General features: G+C 39.9%; 1 protein-coding gene across 8 annotated transcripts in view; it reads right to left on the bottom strand.

The window, feature by feature from the left end:
• Positions 1–23635, bottom strand: part of Arhgap32 (Rho GTPase activating protein 32) — a 257921-nt gene that overhangs the window by 80123 nt on the left and 154163 nt on the right. For all 8 annotated transcript variants that reach the window (XM_087561825.1, XM_087561827.1, NM_001427098.1 and 5 more), the window contains 2 exon segments: positions 16542–16628; positions 59–196 (listed from right to left, as the gene is read on the bottom strand). In XM_087561825.1, the coding sequence (XP_087417951.1) occupies positions 59–196; positions 16542–16628 (225 nt within the window).

Here is a 23635-nt window from a genome sequence, read left to right as displayed (position 1 = left end):
TGATAAAGGCTTTAGCTAACATATGTGTTATTGCTTCTGCAGGGTTCTAAGTGATTACCTCAGGACTGTCCTTCAGGATGTCAGACCGGGGCAGCTCTGAGAGCTGGGAGAACCGTCGGTCATAAATGCAGAGATGAAGATGTTTATCAAGTACCCGGAAATCTTCGTAACTTCTTTTAACAATCCAACTCTTGCCCTGTGAGTAGAGAACAAAATTCCAGTAAACTCATTTGTCCTCAAAGTGCCTAGAAATCATGCCTCTGTTCTCTAATGGTATCTTATGAGGTTTTATATTTCCTAACAAGAGGTTTCTACTTTCTTAGAGATGATAAGCAGTTCAGCACCAAACACTCCAGGTGAATTGTATTATAATGACAGATAAGTACTTTAATCAGATGGTGGATCTCTCCATCTGACCACTCCCTACTACTCTCCAAAGTCTATGGCTACACATTGACAATAACTGCCCGTGTTAGGGTAGCGTGTAACTCTAAGTCTACAGAAAGGACAACTCAGTAACTTTAAACAACAGAATATTCCCAAAAGTAAAAAACTAAAACTGATTTACTGATTAGTTAGAATGATAGAAGAAGCAGGAGGTCCCGGACACATGAGAGAAAGAAAAAGAGCAGGTAGCCATTTGGGTGTGTCAGGGCCCACACATGTGTGCACTTGGTGAGTAGCTCACCCCGAGTGTGGAAGGACAAAATGACCACCCCTTTCCTGCAGCCCTGTCCTCTTCCTCCCTTCTCATCCCAGCCTCGCAGTTTTTATCAATGTCTAGCAGTTTGGAACATCTAAACAGAATGTTTGGCAACATATGTAGCCATTATGTTGGACATTTAAAAACAAAAAAGTCTACAACTTCCAGGGCACTTAGATTTTTGGACAAAATGTGCTAGAAGTCAGAAACTGCTTCCTGATAAGAAAAGCCTTGGGGCTGCATTTCCTGGACTAGAAATCCTGCCACATTATCACTAACACATTGTACGATTAAGATTACAAAATAAACTCAAAATCTAAACTACTACACTACATTTCTGATGAGGCACTAAATTCAGAAGAGACAAAGAACTCAGTTGCAGTGTAACAATAATCTGGTTTAAAATGGGCAGTGGCCCTAAATAAACAATTTTTAAAGTAGTTGGTTCAAAAGAACCAACAGGTACATGACCATCATCAACTGTGACTGAAATGCAAATTAATCCACAAAGAGGCACCACCCACTCAGGTTAGTGTGCTTACCACACTAAGCAGGCTAAAGATAAAAAAACACTGCAGAAGATGTGAGGAAAGGAAATCTTTGCATGCTATTGGTTGGAATATAAATTAGTCCAGTTACTATAGAAAACAGTACGGAAGTTCTTCAACTTAAAAAAACTATCATATGATCCAGCAACTCCAATACAAGGTGTATAGCTTAATTAACTGACATCATTATGTCAAAGAAATACTTACATTCCTGTTAAGACCAACATAAGAAAACAATCTGAATGTTCATGTGTGGATATGTACCATTATACCCCCCCCTTTCTGCCCCCCCACCTTCCTCCCTCTCCCTCCCCCCTCCTCCTTCCTCCCTCCCTCCCTTCCTCCCTTTCCCTTCCTCTTTCTCCCTCTCCCTTTCCCTCCCCGCCACACACACACAATGGAATAGTATTCAACCTTAAAAGAAAAGGCATTTGTAACCAGGATGCTATTGACAGCTGAATGGCAGTTAACAGAGACTGAAGATGGCTGTACAGAAAGCAATCAGGAAGTGCTGATGAAGAGGGAAAAGCTGTAGTTAGACAGAAGGAATACATAGTAAGTACTGGAGGTGAAAATCATAAACTAAGGATGGAATTATGAAAATATGGTTAGTCTGGTAGCTTTAGGATGTTTTGCCTATGCAGATATCTAAATTAGATCTTTAAAAAGAACTTTAAAACAGACTTTGGACTTTGGACTTGCTCAGCCAATTTTAAGTTCTTTCTGGTGTAGTATTACCCATGAAAATCTCCACAAAACTAACCCTGTTTCTTTTAAGATTGAATACTCCTCCACTGTGTGAGTAATATGTATTGGAATGTGTAATGAGCATTGTTCACTTACACACACACACACACACACACACACACACACACACACACACAATTTTAACTGACAGACACTGGGGGAAGGTTGGAGATGCCTCAAAAGTAGAAAGAACTGGCTGCTCTTCCAGAGGGCCTACACTCAATTCCCAACGTCCTCATGACAGCTTAAAACTGTCTGTTTCTCTAGTTCCAAAGCTGCCAATGTTCTCTTACATATGTGCACACAGGTAAAACATATATTTAAATAAGATTAAAGGGGAAAATGCAAGGTGGAAACACATCAGCCTACTGTTGCAGTTGGAGACTTAACAGGACGCATATCCCCAGTGGACAGATCTAGCAAGTAGCTGACTCAGTCACCAGCATACAAATGATCATGTAGATTACGTACAGGCAGACGACATGTGCTTCTCAGATTCACCAAACACTTAATGCACACTCTGGGATATAAAACGTACTGTATGAAGTTTGAGAGGATAGTGAACACGTTTGCTCTTGGACCATTAAACACACTATACTAGGTTTAAAAGGATAGGGTTCGTATAATGTTTGCTCTTGGCCATTCTGAACACACGTCTATAACTGACACCCAGAAATTAGTAAAACAAAGCCAATTATTTGAAAAACATCAGTAAAATTGAAGAGTTTCTAGTCAGTTTAACTGAAATGGAGAGGTGGAAAATGGAAACAAACTACTAATAAATAAATTAGGAATACATCCCTAGAGATGACAGAAAACAAAAGGAAAGTTTGAGCAACTGGGAATCTGTCAAACTCACACACAAAGAAATACACAATTTGAGTAGGTGTACAGATATTTAAGCTGCTGAATCAATAATTAATAGGTTTCAAAAGTATCAGCATTAATGAATTCAATAAATTTTACCAAATTCCTAAGGCAGAAATTATACAACCAATATATCTAGAATCTGATCCAGAAACCAAAGAGAGAGAGGACCGTGCCTAACTCAGTCTGCAAGGCCATTAGCTTACTTGCAAAACTAGACAAAAATTTGTTATCCAAAACATACAGAGAATTCCACAACAGAAAAAGAACAGCCTGATTTAAACAGCAGGAAAAAGACTTAACAGATACTTCACCAAAAAGATACAGATAATGAAAAGCACGTGAGCACTGCTTAGCATCCTACATCATTACAGAACTGAAAATTCAAACAATGCCTTTATTGGGATGGGCCTAATCCAAAGCCCTAGCAATATCCAACACAGGCAAGGCATGGAGCAGCAGGGATTCTCACCCACTGCTGGGAGGGATACCAAACTGTGCTGTCAATCTGGGGAAAAGAAAATGGCATTTTCTCATAAAAACTAAACACATTCTCATTATGCAAACCTGCCTCTTTCCTCTTGAGTTTACACATGTGAACTGAAAACTTATGTCCACAAAAGTTCTTCCAAGGGATGCTCAAAGCAGCTTTACTGATAATCTTCCAAGCACACAAGCACCTGAGACGCCCTTCACCAGTGAGAGGGAAGAATGCCGCCGGTGCAGACACATAAAGAAACGGTGCTCCATGCTGAACAGAAACGACCTCTCGAGCCACAGAGGATATAGAAGCAGCTCCCCACACGAGCAGCTCCCCACACACAAGCAGCAACAATATTCAACCATTATAGGCAATTCCTTCCAATCGTCTTTATGAGATTAGGCGAGTCACGTCTTCTTTACATGTAAAAACATTTGTTTCATGTGTACAGGTGTTTTGCCTGCATCTATGCCAATGCACCACACGAGCGTCTGGTACCATGGAAACCAGGAGAAAGCATCCGATTCCTCAGAACTTAAGCTACAGATGAGCCACTGGGTACTGAGGAGTGGGAAGTGAATTGAACTGGGGTCCTCTGAAAAGCAACCTATGCTGTTATCCACTGAATCCCCTCCAACCCCAAATCACACCGTAAATTCAAATACTAGTTCACGTGTGTGAGAAAATGCTTCCGTCAGATGTACAGCGGTTTTATTTACTGAAATGTTTCCATTTGCGGTGTCCACAATTGGCGTGAACTGTCAATATGTCAACTGTAAAGATACGTATCTCCTTGGACACGGAGAAGTTTTAATGGCTTGTCAGCAAATGAGGACATGTGAGGAAGATGTCACTAAGACAGTCTAGAGACGATAAAGCTAGGAAAAAAAAAAGTGGGTGGTTGTGAAGGGTTTCTGAGAGGAAGGTAAAAACGAGCATATGAATTTTAGGGCAGTATCAGTGTTAGCTATAACACTACAATGATGGGTGCGTGTCATTAAATTTTCATCCGAGCCCATGCTACAGAGTGCCCGGATAGTAAAGCCCTCTGTAGACTATGGGCTTTGGGTGACACGGATATGTTACTACAGAATCATCAGCTCTTCGCTGCATGACTGTGGACTTCTTTCGAATACCTTTTGAAAATATTCCTGTGCAAACAAAAGAGTGCTTTCCTGCAGTTTTTCATTTCTGAAATCAGAACTGCATGTAACATATAATTTGAAATTCACCTAAATATGTTCTAATTTACTGGACAAAATTCTTAAAGACCTTACATGTTGAGGAGACATAAAACAAGAACTTTAAGGCTTTATTTTGTGTGTCTGCAATTTTCATGTTTCTGAAAAATATAAATAAAATAATAATTGAAATACTCTGGTTTAATAATATTGTAAAGGAACAACAGAAAAATCAAAGCAAAATCCTTCATTATACTGCTAACATTTTAATTTGCTACCAATTTCTAATCTTAATTATCACTAACAAGTAATTACTATCATTAAATTATGCCAAAAATCAGTAATTCTAGACAGGTCTGAGAAAAAAGGAAGTATCTGCTACCCTTTCTCAGACCACTCACTGCCCATGTTTCGAGGGTTTTTTTATTACAGGAAAGTTAATCTGAAAAATGACTGTTACTATCAACTATAAAATTTCATAAGAAGAAAGAAACACAACCTAAACCACAGGCTGGACTGTTCTCAGTACAGAACCTGACTGAGCTGCTCAACACCTGGGAGCAATGGCTTACTCATTTATGAAACGGAATAGCCACACCTTCCATGTCATAGCAACTGCACACATTTAAATTGGAAGGCTGGCAATCTGCCTACGTGTTCTGTTCACACGCAGATGCTCTCCAAATGTGGTAATAACAGTGTTTGCGAACTGGACTGAGCGGAGCAGAGACACTTAATGCATGTCTGTGGCGGAATGCCAAGCACGGGAACAGAGTATAGGAGATATTTTGAGACTGGGAGGCGTTCCCTTGTAACCAGCTGTCTGCTCTGTGACCATGACACAAAAGAACCCTGAGATTACTATAATACTTATACTTAATCCTCAGAAAAGATAAACTAATAAATCTGAGTGATTTTAGTTTCAGTGAAAATGTAGTTATTATCTTTTAGTAAGAATTATTAATGCCTGGGGATGGAGAGATGGCTCAGCAGTTAAGAGTGCTGGAGTTTGGTTCCCAGCACCCACATGGCAGTTGTGAAATGCTTCTAACTCCACTTTCAAGAAACCCTATACCCTCTGGCCTCTGTGTACACCTGTGGGTATGTTGTCACATAAATTCATGTCAGCACACATGTATACACAGAAACGAGTGCCTCACAAAACATTCTCAAAACCTGACCATATACTTGATCAAAATGCCAATCTCAACACATACAGGAAAGTTGAAATGACCCTCTATATCCTGTCAGATTGCATGAATTAAAACTGAAACATCCACAACAGAAACAACGGAAAGCCTACGCACTCATGGAAACTCAATAACTCCCTACTCAACTACTTCAGGGCCAAAGCAGAAATGAAGAAATTAAATACTTCCTAGAATGCAATGAAAGTGAATGTACAATTTACCCGAACCCATGGGACACACAGCGAAAGCAGTGCTAAGAGGAAAGTTCATAAAGAAACGGGAGAGCTCTGAGCAGCCATTTAACAGCACATCTAAGAGCTCTGCAACAAAAAGACGCAAACACACCCAAGAGGAGTAGACAGGAGGAAATAATCAAACTCAGGACTAAAATCAATAAGATAAAAATACAGAGATCAATATAAAATATCAATGAAACAAATACAGGTTTCTTTGAGAAAAATCAACAAAATTGACAAACCCTTATTGAACTAACTAAAAGTCAGAGAGAAAATAACGAAATTATCAAAGAGAAATGGGGGATATAACAACTGACATCAAGAAAATCCAAAGAATCATTAGTTCATACTTAAAACCCTGTAATCCACAAGATTAGAAGACCTAAAAGAAAGGAACAAGTTTCTCAACAGATATCATTTACTGAAGTTAAGTCAAGAGCAACAATTTAAATAGACATATAACCCCGAGAAAATAGAAACAGTTGTTAAAATCTTCTAACCAGCTCTTTCTTTTGTGCTGCCGCCATGCTATGCAGACTGAGGAAGACTCAAAGCCCCAGGGTCATGTGAGCCATGGCCTTGGCTGCATAGGTATGCACCACAAGCACCTCGGAGGCTGCAGGAATGCTGGAGGCATACATCACCACAGGATCGATTTCAACAAGTGCCATCCAGGATACTTTGGGAAAGTTGCCACGGGGTATTACCATTCAAAGAGGAACCAGAGCTTCTGCCCAACTGTCAACCTGGATAAACTGTGGACATTGGTCAGGGAGCAGACACAGGTCAGTGCAGCAAAACCAAGGCTGGAGCTGCTCTGTCACTGATGTTGTGCAATTGGGCTACTACAGAATTCTGGGGAAGGGGAAGCTTCCTAAGCAACCTGTCATCGTGAAGGCAAAGTCTTCAGCAGAAGAGCTGAAGAGAAGATTAGGGGTGTTGGGGGTGCCTGTGTCCTGATGGCTTGAAGTCACCCAGTGTGGACTAATTAAATACTAACATTTTTTTAAAGGCTTCTAACCAAAAAGAAAAAAAAAAGTCCAAGGCCTGATGATTTTAGTTCAGAATTCTACTAGACTTTCAAAGAAGTCCTAATACTAATAATACTATTCAAATTATTCCACACGCCAGAAACAGAACACTGCAAAATTCATCTTATGAGGCCACAGTCACTCTGATACCCTAACCATGCAATGATTCAACAAAGAAAAAAAAATCACAGATCAATTTCCTTCATGAACATTGATGCAGAAATACTCAATAAAATACTTGCAAACCAAATTCAAGAACACATCAAAAAGATCATCCATTGTGACCAAGTAGGCTTCATCCCAGGATATAAAAATTTGTCAGTGTAATCCACTAATAAACTGAAAGAAAAAACACACAGGATTGTCTCACACATGAAAAAACCCTTGATAAAATCCAACAGCCCTTCATGATAAACATCTTGGAGAGATCAAGATACAAAGTTTACACTTAAACATAATAAAGGAAATTGACAGCAAGCCAATAGCTAACTTTAAATTAAATGGAAAGTCAAAGCAATTCCACTAAAATCAGGAACAAAACAAGGCTGCCCCCTCACCCCTTATCTACTCAATATAGTACTTGAAGTTCTAGCTAGGGCAAAAAGACAACTAAAGGAGATGAAGGGGATACAAACTGGAAAGGAAGAAGTCAATGTATTACTATTTGCAGATGATATGATCGTATCATATCGTTAAGCAACCCCAAAAATGCTATCAGGGAACTCTTAGAGCTGATAAACACCTTCAGTAGTGGTGGTCCTATATACAAAGACAAACAGGCTGAGAAAGAAATGGGGAAACAACACCTTTCCCAATAGCCACAAATGATATAAAATATCTTGAGGTAACTCTAACCAAGCAATCGAAAGACTTATATGATAAAATCCTCACAGCTTCAAAGAAGGAAATTGGAGAAGATATTAGAAGATGAAACCGTGTCCCATACTCATGATAAATATGGCCATCCGGCCAAGAGCAATCTAGGCATCCAATGAAATCTCTATCAAAATTCCAACACGATTCTTTACAGACCTTGAAAGAACAATATTCAACTTCATATAAAAAAAACAAATCAAGGATAGGAAAACAATCCTGGACAATAAAAGAACTTGTGGATGTATTACCTTGCCTGATTTCAAGTTGTACTAGAGTTGTAGTAATAAAAACCACATGGAGTTAGCATAAAAACAGACAGGTTGACCAATAGAACTGAATCAAAGACCCAGAGGAAAATCTGGACACCTATGGATATCTGAATTGTGATTTTTAAAAAGCCAAAATTATACCATGGCAAAAAGAAAGCATCTTCAGCAAATGGTGCTGGTCTAACTGGATGGCAGCATGTAAAAGAATACACATAAATCCATATCTATGACCTTGCACAACACTCAAGTCCACGTGGATTAAAGACCTCAACAACGACAATGACAACAAAACCAGATACACTGAACATGACAAACAAGTGAGGAATAGCCTTAAACACACTGGCACAGGGGACGACTTCCAGAACAGAACACAAATATGCAGGCACTAAGGTCAACAACAGTAAATGGGACCTTGTAAAACTAAAAAGCTCTGTAAGGCAAAGGACGCTTACTGTCAATAGGACAAACGGCAGTGCACAGAATGGGAAAAGATTTTCACCAACCCCTTATCTGGCAGAGGGCTAAAATCCAAATATATAAAGAACTCAAGAAACTAGACATTACAAACTAAATAATCCAATATTTTAAAAAAAATGGGATACAGATCTAAACAGAATTCTCAACAGATGAATATCAAATGGCTGAGAAACACTTAAAGAAATGTTCAACATCCTTAGTCATCAGAAAAATGCAAATCAAAATGAGTTTGAGACTCCATCTCACATCAGTCAGAACAGTTCAGATCAAAAAACACAAGTGACGGCTCACGCTGGCAAGGATGTGGGGCAAGGGGACACTCGTCTACTGCTAGTGGGAGTACAAACCTTTACAGCCACTTTGGAAATCAACATGGTGGTTTCTCAGAAAACTGGGAATTGTCCTACCTCAAGACCCAGCTATACCACTCCTGGGCATATACCCGAAGTACACCCCATCCTATCACAAAGACACCTGCTCACCTGTGTTCATAGAGGCTTTATTCATAATAGCCAGAAACTGGAAACAACCTAGATGTTACTCAATTGAATAATGAATAAAGAAAATATGGTATATTTACAAAAAGGAGTACTACTCAGTTGTTAAAAACAATGATATCGTGAATTTTGGAGGCAAAATGGAACTGGAAAAAAAATCGTCCTGAGGGAGGTAACCCAGACCCAGAAAGACAAACATGGTGTGTGCTCACTTATAAATCGATATTAGCTATAAATTAAAAGATAATCATGCTATGGTCCATGAACCCAGAGAAAGTAACAAGGAGAGCTTCAGGGAGGATCCAAGATCTCTCGGGAAGAGACATAGACAGATCTCACAGATGGACTGGGAATGAATTGGGTTGGGAACAGGAGGGATCCAGTGAGAGAGAAGAATGCTGGGAGAAACGACTGGAATTGGGAGGCGAGCTGAAAACCTAGTGCCATGGAAACGCCATGGAATATATGAGAGTAACCCCAGCAAAGACTCCTAGTGATGGGGAACATGAGGCCTGACCCGGCCATCTTCTTTAACCCAGGCAAGGTGTCAAGTGGAGGGACTAGTACACCAACCCAGTCACCAACTCTTCGTTCGACCTACAGACTGCCCTATTTGAAAAGTGTTCTAGGACCAAAGCCTAGCAGAATCATCATCACAGAGAACAGAGAGACTTCATCAAGCAACTGATGACAGCAGATGCAGAGACCCAAAACTAAGCATTAGGCAGAGCTTAGGAAGTCCTTAGGAGGGAAAGGAAGGATGCGAGGAAGCAGAAGGTTCAGGGGCATCAAAGAATCAAGGGACCCAAAGAATCAAGGGACCAGGACTCACGGTGGGTTTACAGAGATCGGGGAGCCTGAATGGGTCTGACCTGGGTCCTCTGCATATTTTATTGAGTCTGAGTAGCTTGGTGTATTTGTGGGAATCGTAACTAAAGGGAGGTGGGGCTGTCCCTTGACTCTCTTGCCTACTTGTGGTACCTTTTTCCTCCTACTGGGTTGCCTAGTCCACCTGCGATGTGATGGAATGTGCCTGGTCTTATGGTAGGTTGTTATGCTGTTTGGTTGATGTCTCTGGGAGGCCTGCTCTTTTCTGTGTGGATCTGGGAGAAAAAGGAGGTTAGGGGAAAGAGATTGGGGAAGGGGAGGAAGAGGAAACTGTAGTCCAGATGTAATACATGAGAGAATTAAAAAAAAAACATGAAAATAAAGATAGATGATAAATAGATAAGCAAATAAATAGAATTGTTGGTATCATCTACTGTAAAGCAATATAATAATAAAACACTGTGTATTTTATTAAAGACAATCACACTTCAACCAAAGAAACTATACTTTAGAAGAGACAAAGCAGGATTTCCATGAGGGAAAGTTAAAATAAGTATGTTTAAATTTATCACTTTAAAACGGATACTGACTTGCTAAAGAATGTAATAACAAAAAGAAAACTTTTAACACTAAGAAATACTGACATTATACTTACAAATGCTCCATTCCATGTAGTGGAACTATCTATAATTGATTTCTTTGAACTTTGACCTTTTAAAACATTCAATTTTCAACATAAAAAATAGTAGAGTTTTCTTCATATTTTCGCTATACTAAAATTTCGCAGGGTTATTATTCATTTTTGCAAAGTTTACAATAAGTCAATTTTGGGGTTTTTCTTAGGAAATACAAGAAATAGACAAAGAAAAAAGGAGCATCATTTTCAGAAGATGTCCCACTCACAGCAAGAGACAAGAGACAAGAGGACAGTGTTTTTTTTCTTCCAAGGTTGCTGATGTATTTGTTCACAAAAGATATGGACAGAACGGAGGGATCTGCTCTTAGGCACATATTAGTTAAGAGAACTTTAGATGACACTAGTCAGAGGAAAAGAGGACCTGGAGGATCACTGACCTGGTCTTCATAGCCTCTGGAAGTGCTTTTCCTATGGTTAATTCTCAGAAGACTTTCACCTTACCAGCTAAATTAGATTTCTTTGACTGGTATCTGTTGTCTGTTGTACTTGCTTTGGGTCCATGATAGGCCATTTGCTAATATTTTAATATCATGAAAGCTATACTCTATCTACCTAAACCTGAACCCAGATAGCCTGGGCTATGTCCCTTGAGTGTTCTAGAACTTAACAGTGTCATTTTGCATGTAGACGGAAGGGGTAGAGATAATGCCCCCTACTATGTGACAGGACTTTCCCTAGGGAGCTACAACACATACACATCTACGCAAAATGGCCATGTTGCCAAAAGCAATCGACAGATTCACTGTAATTCCCATCGAAATTCCAACTAAATTCTTCATAGAGTTAGACAGAGCAATTTGCAAATTCATTTGGAATAACAAAAAACCCAAAATAGCAAAAACTATCCTCAACAATAAAAGAACTTCTGGGGGAATCACCATCCGTGACCAAAAGCTGTATTACAGAGCAATAGTGATAAAAAAAAAAACTGTATGATATTTGTACAGAGACAGGTAGATAGATCAGTGAAAAGAATTGAAGATCCAGAAATGAACCCACACACCTACGGTCACTTGATCTTTGACAAAGGAGCTAAAACCATCCAATGGAAGAAAGATAGCATTTTCAACAAATGGTGCTGATTCAACTGGAGGTCAGCATGTAGAAGAATGCAAATTGATGCATTCTTATCACCATGTACAAAGTTTAAGTACAAATGGATCAAGGACCTCCACATCAAACCAGTTACACTTAAATTAAATGAAGAAAAAGTGGGGAAGAGCCTCAAACACATGGGCACTGGGGAAAATTTCCTGAACAGAACACCAATGGCTTATGCTCTAGGATCAAGAATTGACAAATGGGACTTCATAAAATTGCAAAACTTCTGTACGGCAAAGGACACTGTCATTAAGACAAAATGGTAACCAACAGATTGGAAAAAGGCCTTTACCAATCCTATATCTGATAGAGGGCTAATATCCAATATATACAAAGAACTCAAGAAGTCAGACTCCAGAGAGTCAAATAACCCTATTAAAAATGGGGTACAAACTAAACAAAGATTTCTCAGCTGAGGAATTATATAGCTGAGAATAAATTAAATTAAATAGCTGAGAAGTACCTAAAGAAATGTTCAACATCCTTTGTCATCAGAAAAATTCAAATCAAATAACCCTGAGATTCCACCTCACACCAGTGAGAATGGCTAAGATCAAACACTGAGATGACAGCAGATGCTGGCGAGGATGTGGAGAAAGAGGAACACTCCTCCATTGTTGGTGGGATTGCAGACTGGTACAACCATTCTGGAAATCAGTCTGGAGGTTCCTCAGAAAATTGGACATTGAACTGCCTGAGGATACAGCTATACCTCTCTTGGGCATATACCCAAAAGATGCCCCAACATATAAAAAAGACACGTGCTCCACTATGTTCATCGCAGCCTTATTTATAATAGCCAGAAGCTGGAAAGAACCCAGATGCCCTTCAACAGAGGAATGGATACAGAAAATGTGGTACATCTACACAATGGAATACTACTCAGCTATCAAAAACAATGACTTCATGAAATTCATAGGCAAATGGATAGAACTAGAAAATATCATCCTGAGTGAGGTAACCCAATCCCAGAACAACAAAACAAAAACACATGGTGTGCACTCACTCATAAGTGGATATTAGCCCAAAAGCTCGGATTACTGAAGATACAACTCACCAACCTCATGAAGCTCAAGAGGAGGAAGACCAAAGTGTGGATGCTTCAGTCCTTCTTATAAGGGAGAACAAAAATATTCACAGGAGGAAATATGGAGACAAAGTGTGGAGCAGAGACTGGAGGAAAGGCCATCTGGAAACTACCCCACCTGGGCATCCAGCCCATATACAGGCAGCAAACCCAGTCAATATTGCTGATGCCAAGAAGTGGAAGCCTGATAAAGCTGTCTCCTGAGAGGCTCAGCCAGAGCCTGACAAATAGAGGCAAATGCTTGCAGCCAACCATTGAACCAAGAACTGGGTCCCCATTGGATAAGTTAGAGAAAGGATTGAAGGAGCTGAAAGGGTTTGCAACCCCATAAGGACAACAATACCAACCAACCAGAGCTCTCAGGTAATAAACCACTACCCAAAGACAACACGTGAACTGACTCATGGCTCCAGCTGCATATGTAGGCGGGAATGGGCCTTGTTGGGCACCAATGGGAGGAGAAGCCCTTGGTCCTGCCAAGGCTCGACTTCCCAGTGTAGGGGAATGTCAGGGCAGGGAGGGGGGAGGGGGGAGGAGGAGGGGGAACACCTTCATAGAAGCAGGGGAGGGGGCATGGGATAGGGAGTTTATGGACAGGAAACGGGAAAGGGGATAACATTTGAAATGTAAATTAAAAAATACAATAAAAAAGATAATACCCAAAGAAATTATCATCACAACCCACAGAAAAGAAGACCCATCCATTTAATTTGTTTCCTTCTAAGCTAATAAAACAAGAGAAAATGTAAGATGACAGATGAAGAATTTTAAATAAATAAAAAGAACTTGAGGCTGGAGAGATGGCTCAATGATTAGCACTGGCTGCTCTTACAGAGGACACGGGTTCAAACTCCAGCACCCATATGTCCGCATGCAACCATCTATTACACCAGGTCCTGGGGACCCAATATCCTCTTCTGACCTCCAAGGTCACCAGAAGGCATGTGATTCACTCATACATACAAAATGACTTATTTAAGAAGAACTTTAAGTATATATTGGTAAGATGTAGAAGTTAGCAGAGTAATAAAAATGCATGGATGAATAGCTCCTGAAGCACACTATACTAATGTGAGCCTATGTTTCTTTCTTGTTGCTTTTCTTTACAAAAAGCACTTTAGGGCAGAAAGGGCTTTCTTTGCTCTCAGTCCCAGGTTACAGTCCATCATAGCAGGGGCAGCAAGGCAGCAGGACCTTAGCACAGCTAGCCATGTAACATCCACAGTTAGAGAGAGTGAACGCATGGTGCCTATTATTTAAGTACTTTCCCCACTCTTACACAGTCTAGGACGGGAAGGAAGGGGAAAGTACTGCCCACAGAGGCCTAGAGCTTCCCCAGATCAATTTGCCTAATGAAGACAATTCAGACATGCACACAGGGCCACCCTGACACAGAAAACCCTCCAGTGAGATTCCCCAGGTGATTCCAGACTGTTTCAAGATTGACAGACTAGTCCATTTTTTCCAATCTATTCTAGAATGAAAAATGCATGGAGGTAGATGGCAGTCAGAAAGCTGAACTCTTCTGCAGCTCCAGCTTGGACTCCACAGAGCTTAGGACAGCAACTACAGTGAACCTCAGCTTCCTTCTTTGTGAGGCTTTCAATTATCTTTTTAGTTCTCATTTAATATGGCTTATGGCTGGCATGTGTGGTGGGAAGGCTTCAGTAACTGCACACAGTGAGTCAGCCGAGCAAGAGATGAATGCCATCATTATCAAATAGTAAATTATGACTCTGGTGTAATAAGTATTGTTAACAACTGATCCAAAATCCTTTAAGCGGTTTGGCCAGATTATTTACAACAACGAAACTATGTAGCATCTAGGTCAATAATACACAGAAGCACAATCGCATAACAATTATGTATTTAAAGTATGGCTAATGATAAGAAGAGATGCTAAAATGTGTTGGACTGTGGAAGAAAACGCCGTGCCAAACATACCAACTGTGTTTGATGGATAAAGAACATATTTCTATTCATCTATTAGTAGTAGTTTACTAGAAAAATATTTAATATTTGAACATAAAACTCAGCTCATCATTTCTCCTAATATGACCAAACTTCAAATCAGCAAAGGCCTATCTGATACTTTTCTGAGTTTGCTTTTTTCTTCCTCCTCTTTTACCAGGTCCCATCAATCACCTGAGGCTAGCCATTCACATTCTGCCTCACTATGAAAAATAAATGTAATGTCCTGGTTTGAGCTAAAAACATTGCCAAGGTTAAACATGGGTGCATTCGTATGTGCTCCCGTGCACGCATGCATGTGCACGTGTGCTCAGTGAATTTGAAAAGTATAAGGTTGTGAACAGGTGTGAGGCAAAGGTCATCTCGGACCCAGTCTCCAATGCACAGACTACGTCTCTAGCATCTATCACTCAAGGGAAGAGTAAGAGATGGAGGTTCCAGACCCTTTAGTTTGTGTATCACTAAGTGTTTTTTGCTTCTATACCCTAAAAGAGAAAAGGCATCAAATGCAAATGTTCGTGTCTTATCTGTTATCAAAACACTGAAATAAAAAAGTACCTCTCCAAACAGAAGCATGTTATGAAATGTTACACAGCACTTAGACCTCATTGTTTCTTCTTGAAACTGTGGTACACGCAATGGAACATATCTTAATTATATACAAGCTGATAGTCCCTAATCTACGTCAATGCCTAAAACATAAAGTACTAAATTTTAAAAATTTTGTTTAAAACCAAAACTAAGAATTTACATATTCCTCATACAATATGAGCAAAGCTTTCCAGACTTTTAACTTCACGAACATGATTGTTCTGTTTTTTAAAAAACATAGAAATTCTATATCTTATTCTTCCCCAAAACTAAAAGTTGTGTACAAAATAAAGTCTCCCTCTAAAACATTTGCTTTCCAATAACCAACTGACCGACAGGCAGAGGGCTCCGTGAGTGCAGAACAAGTGATCTGAGACGCGCTCCGTGTTTGCTAGAGGAAGGAATTACTGATCTAAAGCGGCACGTTTTAAATCTCATGGTGAGCAAGCGAGTCGGGTGAATAGTATCGCGTGAACGGTCAAGAAGCAGCAAGCTGCCGAACCGTGCACACGTCTCGCTACACCATACAGCGGTAGTTTTCAATCTCCCTAATCCCGTGATCTTTTAATACAGTTCCAATGTCGTTGTGATCCCCAACCATAAGACTATTTCATTGTTACTTCGTAACTGTGATTTTGCTCCCCTTGGGAGTCGTAACATATATATTTGATATGTGGGACATCTGTGGGGCTGCAACCCACGTGAGTCAGAGACAAATGGTCCCTTTCTCTCATGACACGTGATCAACGACTCACTTACCTTATCGTGTACTGAAGGTTGTATTCTCAGCTGATTCTGTTCGACTGCTGGCTTCAACTCTGGTGTTTAGGAGTACTGATGCGAAAGGCTAAGACGCACCATGTTAACACTGTCACTGTACCTCAGTACTGCAAAGCCTCAGGAGTTTCCACATCCTACTAAGGAAGTACACGAACTGTAATCTCAGGGGTGCGCTCACTACTGCACGATGACGCCTACTACTTTTTTAAAAGACACCACTTTGCTCTGTTGCGATAGTTATTGATAGTCCAATTACATTTCCATAGAAGCATCTTACTGTCGATTACCAGCCTTTAAGCAATGTGAGAAATATATTACAGTGGGCCATTTAATAGTCACTCTAGATAACTAATTCTATGTAAAGCGTGCATTCTCAAAATTACCTGACAGGCAATCTGCACGAGGTAGACCAGCTCTTTAGATTCACAGCCGTTTTTCATTATTTCATTCTGTTCTTCTGATAGTGAAAGCTGTGTCACAGAAGAAAGGAAGAAGAAAGTCATCATTCACAAATGAGAATCAACTAAGCATCCAATAATACTTGAACCCTGACATCAACTTAATGAGCCTTATAAGTCTATGGCTCAAAGCAGGTAATGAATTCACAATTTAAGGGGAACAAAACAAAAAAAACCAACACATTTTCACAAATTCCCAGTTAGATAACAGGCACAACTGCATAAAAGTGTAAGTAAGATACTGTTACATAATCAGGTCTTCATTCCCTTTTTTTTTTTTATGTACGAAAGCATTAAACTGTATACTGAGAGTTTCCAAGACAAGTTTAAAAATAGCCCAGACTACCGTAGGGAAAGCAAACTGGCTGCCCAGAGAATGGTTGAGCCTATATGCATGGTTAATTTCAGACTTGGCATTTGGGTCTGAACACTGGGTTTCTTTCATTTTTATTAGAATAAGCAGATAGCACATAGACTGTAAGGTCTCGTGTGAAAAATGCAGATGTATGGCTTCTATTGAAGAATACAGAAAATTGGCGATACTGGGCCCACAAGGGCAACAGCTGAGAACCAATCATCTTTAGGTGAGGTATAGAGCCAAGACGTTTTGCTATAGATTGGATCACTCTTTATCCTATGCCAGCACCGAGGCTGCAAACCATCATCCGTCAAGCTTTGTTTTTTTTCCTGGACTCTTATTTCTTTTACCAGTTCATGCAGTCACCTGATCCAATTTGGAAATGGTATTACAATACAACATCTATTCCGCAAAGTGCGACCTTGTGTTCCAAAGTAACGGTAAGTGACATGCAGTAGTCACTTACTTATTTAGTGTCTCATCTGGAAAGGGGGGAGGGAAAGGGCACAATATCTATTCTCATGTCACATGGCATTCAAGAAGCCCTTCACAAATGCCATGTGTCACTGTAGTTAATACTGAAAGAAGTGCTCTGCTGAAGAAGGTACATTCTCTATGTGAACGGGGAGCGAGCGTCACAGGAAGTTACTTATTAAAAATCAGATGTAACAAAGGTACTCTGTTCAACGAGGTTACAATGAGTAACGCAGTTTCGTGGCACAGTTGGAGTTTTCAAAAATTAAAGATTTAAGAATAAAAAGAATCCTAAGTAATTTCTGAAAGAGACAAGACTTTAAGGCCAGAGACAAACATGGGCTTGGAGCCTGGCAGAGGTGCCAGAGAATCAAGAATCTGCCTCAGACAGCACAAGATGTCAGCCGAGTCCTGGGAGACTGCCACTCAAGAGCTGACTGATGTCCAGCTGTCATCTGCTTCCCACAAGTAGGAGTCAAGGGTATGGAATCAATATATTAAAGGAAGAGCAGGAGAATGGGGAGTAGCCTACGCAGAGTAGGGAGCCTCTCCAAGCAAGGATCTCTACAGCCTAGGAGGACAGTGCTGAAAAGACGAGAAGGCTAAGAAACATCCCTCTGAGGCAATCAAGACACTCAACAGCTAAGACTGAAATGACACAGAAAAGCTGAAAGAGGCTAAGGAAGACAGTCCTTCTGTTCCAGACTATAATGCACCTAGTCACCAGGGCTTGGGAAGGTTGGAGTAGAAGGAGCTCACTGAACTGCAAACCACAGGAAAACACTGGCAGTAAGGAGAAGGAGCAAAGGAACCACGAAAGCAGGCGGGAAGAGTACACACACTACACTCAAAGGACTGTGGCCTATGGCTTGGCAGTAAAGAACAGAGACAGTACCTCACCAATCTTCCAGCTTCCTTGCAAGTCATCTCTAACATAGACTCTACCCTCAAAATGTTTAAAGGAACTAAAGAGTGAGGTCTCTCTCTGTGATGGCTAACTCTGGCTGTCCACTTAGCTGCATTTGGAATCAACTACAAGTCAAGCTGCTGGTCACCCTGTGAGGAATTTCCTTGACCAGATTATCTGAAGCAGGAAATCTAAATGTGAGCTGCAGCTTCTGATGGCAGCCCAGGTAAAAGGACAGGAGAAAAAGGAACTTGGCTTTTTGTCTGCTTGCCCCAACTCTTGCTGACAAGTTCTTCTACACTAAAGCTACAGCATTCCCTCTCCAATAACAGAACCAACTTCTGTGGAATTCCAATGCAGACTGAAGACCAGCAACTCTCCAGGAATCCTCCAGGCCTTAAGTACCAGATGAGACAGCTGAGGCATCCACCCTCACAGGAGGAACACCTATCAGGCCTTTCCAGTGGGAGAAAGCCACTGCTGCATCATCCAAATCACATTCCTACAAGCTAGGCCAATAAATGTCCTAACACACTAGTGTTAGGACACACTAATATATAAAAACACACTAATATATAAAAAACAAGAAAGAAAGAAAGAAAGAAAGAAAGGAAGGAAGGAAGGAAGGAAGGAAGGAAGGAAAAGGAGGAAGTAAATTATCAGCAACGATTGCCCTTGAAAAAGACCTCATGGCAGATACATCAGACAAATAACCATGCTAATAATACTAAGAAAATTAGAGCAACATGAAAAGAAAGTCAAGAAAACACTCTATAGATGAGATAAAACATTAATAAGGAGATATATTAAACTAAAAAGAAGCCACAATCAAATTGCAGAGCTAAGAAAGTACAACTAAAATAGAAAATGTATTCAAAGCAGTCAAAGGCAGATCAGAGCAGGCACAAAAGAGTCAAAAAACCAGAAGATAAAACAAATGACCAAGTCAAAGGGATATGAAAGAACCAGGCCGAGGTACTGAAGAAGAGTACCAGATTCAAGTGAAGGGCAGGATGCCATGGAATGTACAAATGTATGGGGGGAGGCTCCCCCACAAAAAAAGAGAGGAAAAAGAGGACAACAGAATTTCAGGACACAATGATCTGTTGAATACTAAGATGCACATGAGCCACAATAATATGAACTTAAAGAGACCCACAGGAGACATATGAGGGTCAAACTTTTATAGGACAAAATCTTAGATGGGTCAGAAAGACGCCCACAAACAAGGAGTCCTGAAATGACTGACAACCACTCCTCATCAGAGCCTCTAGATGCCAGAGGTCATTACGTTCAAATGGCCACTCTGAGGTTACTTCCAGGAGGAATCAGAGACAACACAGTGACAGAAACGATACAACTGACTATCCACACATGCATATAACTGGCTGGGTTCTGACGGGCCAGGAAGAAACTGAGCCAACATGTCATCTTTTTTAATTTTTTTCTCATGACTCTTCTCACTCTGCTTTAATTTTGTGACACTAAAGTAAAAATGGAGCTGCTATAGGAAGTTTTCTACACTATTTATATCACTGAAACTGATATAAATAAAAGACACTAAGGAAATAAGATGTAAGTAGAAAAATATTTTATGTTTATATATTAGACAATTTAATATTGTAAAGATCTCATTACTGTCCCCAAAACAATATACAGAGTCAACACAATCTCTGTCAATCCCCAATGACAGTGTTTGGTCAAATCAATATTCAAAAGAAGAAAATCTGAGCAAATCATCATTCTTGAGTTCAAAACTTACTAGAAATCTCTAATAAGGAAAGCAGTTGTGTTACTGGTGTAAAGGCAGGCATTACAGAACAAGCCCAGAAACAACCGCTGATATATGTGATTAAATGATTTTGACAAGGGCACCAACATCATTCAATAGAGAAAGGAAAGTATTCTCAACAAATGGTGCTGGGGGAAACAGTATATCCATACGTAAAAGAATCAGGGCAGATCATTACCTAATTACTATGTATAAAAAGTTAACTCAAAGTGGATCAACAATGTAAAATAAGACCTAAAAAGCATGAAAATTTTAGAAGAATAGAGCAAAAAGGTTTCACACAATTATATCTGGGCATCATTTCTTAGGTTTGATATACTGTGACATAAGTAACGAATATGTAATATACAAATTTTATGTCCCAAAAATTATTAAAATTTTATATCTATCAAGCCAAGCCTGGTATCCTCTCTAATCCCAGAACTGAGTCCAGAGTGGTCTACATAGACACAGAATGCAGACAACCAGGATAGTGGTTCTCAACCTTCCTAATGATGAGACTTGTGTGATGTGGTGACCTCCAGTCATAAATGTATTTTTGTTGCTACTTCATAACTTCATAATAGTAATTTTGCTACCATTATGAATTGCAATGTACATGTTTGTATTTTCTAATAGGCTTAGACCACCCCAGAGAAAGGGTTGTTCGACCTCCAAAGGGGTCATGACATACAGGTTAAGAACCACTAACTAGGGATACATGGTGAGAACTAACCTTGAAACAAAACAAAATATTAGCTGACTCTTCCTTTCCTACTGCATGTTTCTGTGACTGGAAAGGTGGCTCAGTGGTTAAGAACACTTGGTGCTCTTCTAGAGGCCCTCAGTTCAGCTCCCAGCACCCATGACAGGTTGCTCACCACCTCCTATAACTGTCATTCCAGAGGACCCAATGCCTCTGGCTTCTGCAGGTACTTACATTCATGTACACATACTCACAGGCAGGCAGGCAGACAGACAGACAGACTGACAGACAGACACAGACGCACATATGGACACACACATTTTAAAATATCTTTTTTAAAAAAATTGAATCAAAATAATACAAACTAAGGAGGGAAAAAGGCAATCAATATTATGGGGAAAGTGTATACAATTCATAATATCTATCAATATCGACAATATGCAGATAAGTTCTATAACTCATCATTGGTAACAACAAAATAAACCACTTCTCAATGAGCAAGAGGGTTTAAAGAGACAGTGTGTTTAAAATATACAAATGGCCAATAAGCATATAAAATGATATTCGATACCACTAACTACTAGAGAAACCTGAACTACGACTGTAACACTTGCGAGTTGAAATGACAAGTGAGATACTATTTCACATCCACTAAGACTGCAATTATCCAAAACATGATAATGTGGATACAGAGGAATCAGAACACTTGTGCAGCAGTACAAACATACAATGGGTTGGCCACTGTGAAAGGGGCACAGTGGTCCCTAATGGAAACATGATTAGTCATGACTCAGAAGTTCCATGTGTACACAATGCCCAATGGCAGAGACTCTCAGGGACAGCTGAGAAAACAGAAGCTGTAGAAGCATAGGCCAGTAGGTAAATGAATAAGTAGAACATGGCTCATACTTATGCAATAGAATATTATCCAGCCTTAGGAAGTATCTCTGACTTATAGCTACAATGGGGTCAAAAAGTTAAAAAAAAAACATGTATATATATATATTATTTTGGTGATGAATGGAAATTGTTAATGGAGTCCGTGAAGGTAACCTTCAGAAATTTAAACAATATAAACGCACTCACAGATTACAAAACCTGGCAGGATCTGTTTCGAATACAACAATCCAACATGAAAAGCTAAAAGGAATCTTCACTCTAAGGTGAAACCTTGCTGTGAAAACAATCCAGAGCTGCAGGAGGGCGGTAAGAGGGCCAGAGACAGCAAACATCTAAGACGATACAGAACATCTAACTTCTTCACAGTAACAGATGGAGCATATTAAGAATATCTTTAAGCTCTAAAACAAGTTTACCAAGACTTTATTTATACCTGAGGTACCATGCAAAATCACGAGTCAAAACGAAGCATTTTCTGATGAACAAGAGCGAAACTTCTACCAGGAAAGCTTCACTGGTGAAATTTTAATAATATGTACCGGAGAAGAAAAGTGAGCCCGAGAGAATGAAGTATGGCAGGAGGTCACTGAGTTTACACTCGCTAGCAAATCTAACCAGATACGAAGAATAACCACCACCTTTGGGAGACAAAACCATGAAACGGTTACCCTGGACGGCATTGGGTGTGGAAGACTAGGAAGAGCAGTCATGGTTAAAAACCCTAAGTATGGGGCTGCATGACAGGAGTAGGTGAGGTCGTGGTACATTTTTGTTACTTTAAATTAGGTATTCAAATTAAATTCTTACATATGTATTTTTTTCAAACCAGAAAAAAGTTTGTTATATTTTTAAAGTTTAAAAAACCAGGAAATGAAGTCTAAGAAATAAAATCAGTCATCTCAGGCAGAACTAGGAAGAAGGGGGTGAAAAGAAAGTGTATTTATGAAAAATAGCAAGCTTGTAGGACCAAACAGTAAAACCAAAAACCAGCGAACAGTTGCTGTGTAAGCTGTCAAGCAGAAGAAGCAATCAACAGCCCCACCCAGCTATGATGTTAGTGACCGGCATGGCCAGCTATTCCAGAAGTACTAACTCCTACCCTGGCAGTAACCGACACCTTCTCTAATTGGATTGGAAATGTGCTTGACGTGGGGAAATCATACCTGGTACTGGAAAACAGAGCCAACTACCAGGGGCTAGTGAGGTCCTGGAGGAGGGCCCACGGCCTCCACTTTACAATGACTTATCTCTATGCATTCTGCTTCTTAGGGCCAAGTAAGGGCTTAAAGTGGAGCTAAACGTGTGCTTTACCTTCCCTAGTGGGACCTTTACCTTTTCCGTTTTCCTCTCTAGGTGAGTTCTCCTTTTATCTTTCAATAACCACATTCCTTCCAGTCTCCAATAAAGAGAAGCTCTAAACATCTCTGAATGCCCCAGGAATCCACCTCTCAGACATCTGAATACCTATACATGAATATGTCTCCTTCTCATACGCTTCTCTCCACACTGCTTTCTTTCCCAGAGGATAAACGTTTTTGACAGAAACACTCTCGAGGTAGTCATACAAGGTATTCAAGACAGCTATCTGAAAATGAACTATGCTTAAGACATCCTGCATCCAGGCCTGAACAACTCATGTGCTTTACGAAATACCTAAACCACACTATGAAACAGTGAGTCCGATTTACCCACAGAAAGTTAACAAAAGTCAGTAGTTTAAATGATTTTTCACTCCTTTCAAATTAAAAAAAAAACAATATATCAATCCTTATTAGAAATAGCTAGCACAACTTTCGAATCTCCTATTTCTAAATTCTTTCCAAATCTATCTTCGGAGTGATGTTTCCTGTGTTCGGTTCACTTTTTATCACCATGGAAACCAACCATCATTAGTGTGGTTAGA

The sequence above is a fragment of the Rattus norvegicus genome, chromosome 8, assembly GCF_021556685.1.
Source record: "Rattus norvegicus strain SHRSP/BbbUtx chromosome 8, alternate assembly SHRSP_T2T, whole genome shotgun sequence".
NCBI classification, from domain to species: Eukaryota; Metazoa; Chordata; class Mammalia; order Rodentia; family Muridae; genus Rattus; species Rattus norvegicus.
The sequence above is the reverse complement of the archived record's forward strand: the minus strand, read 5'-3'. Positions and strand labels throughout refer to the sequence as shown.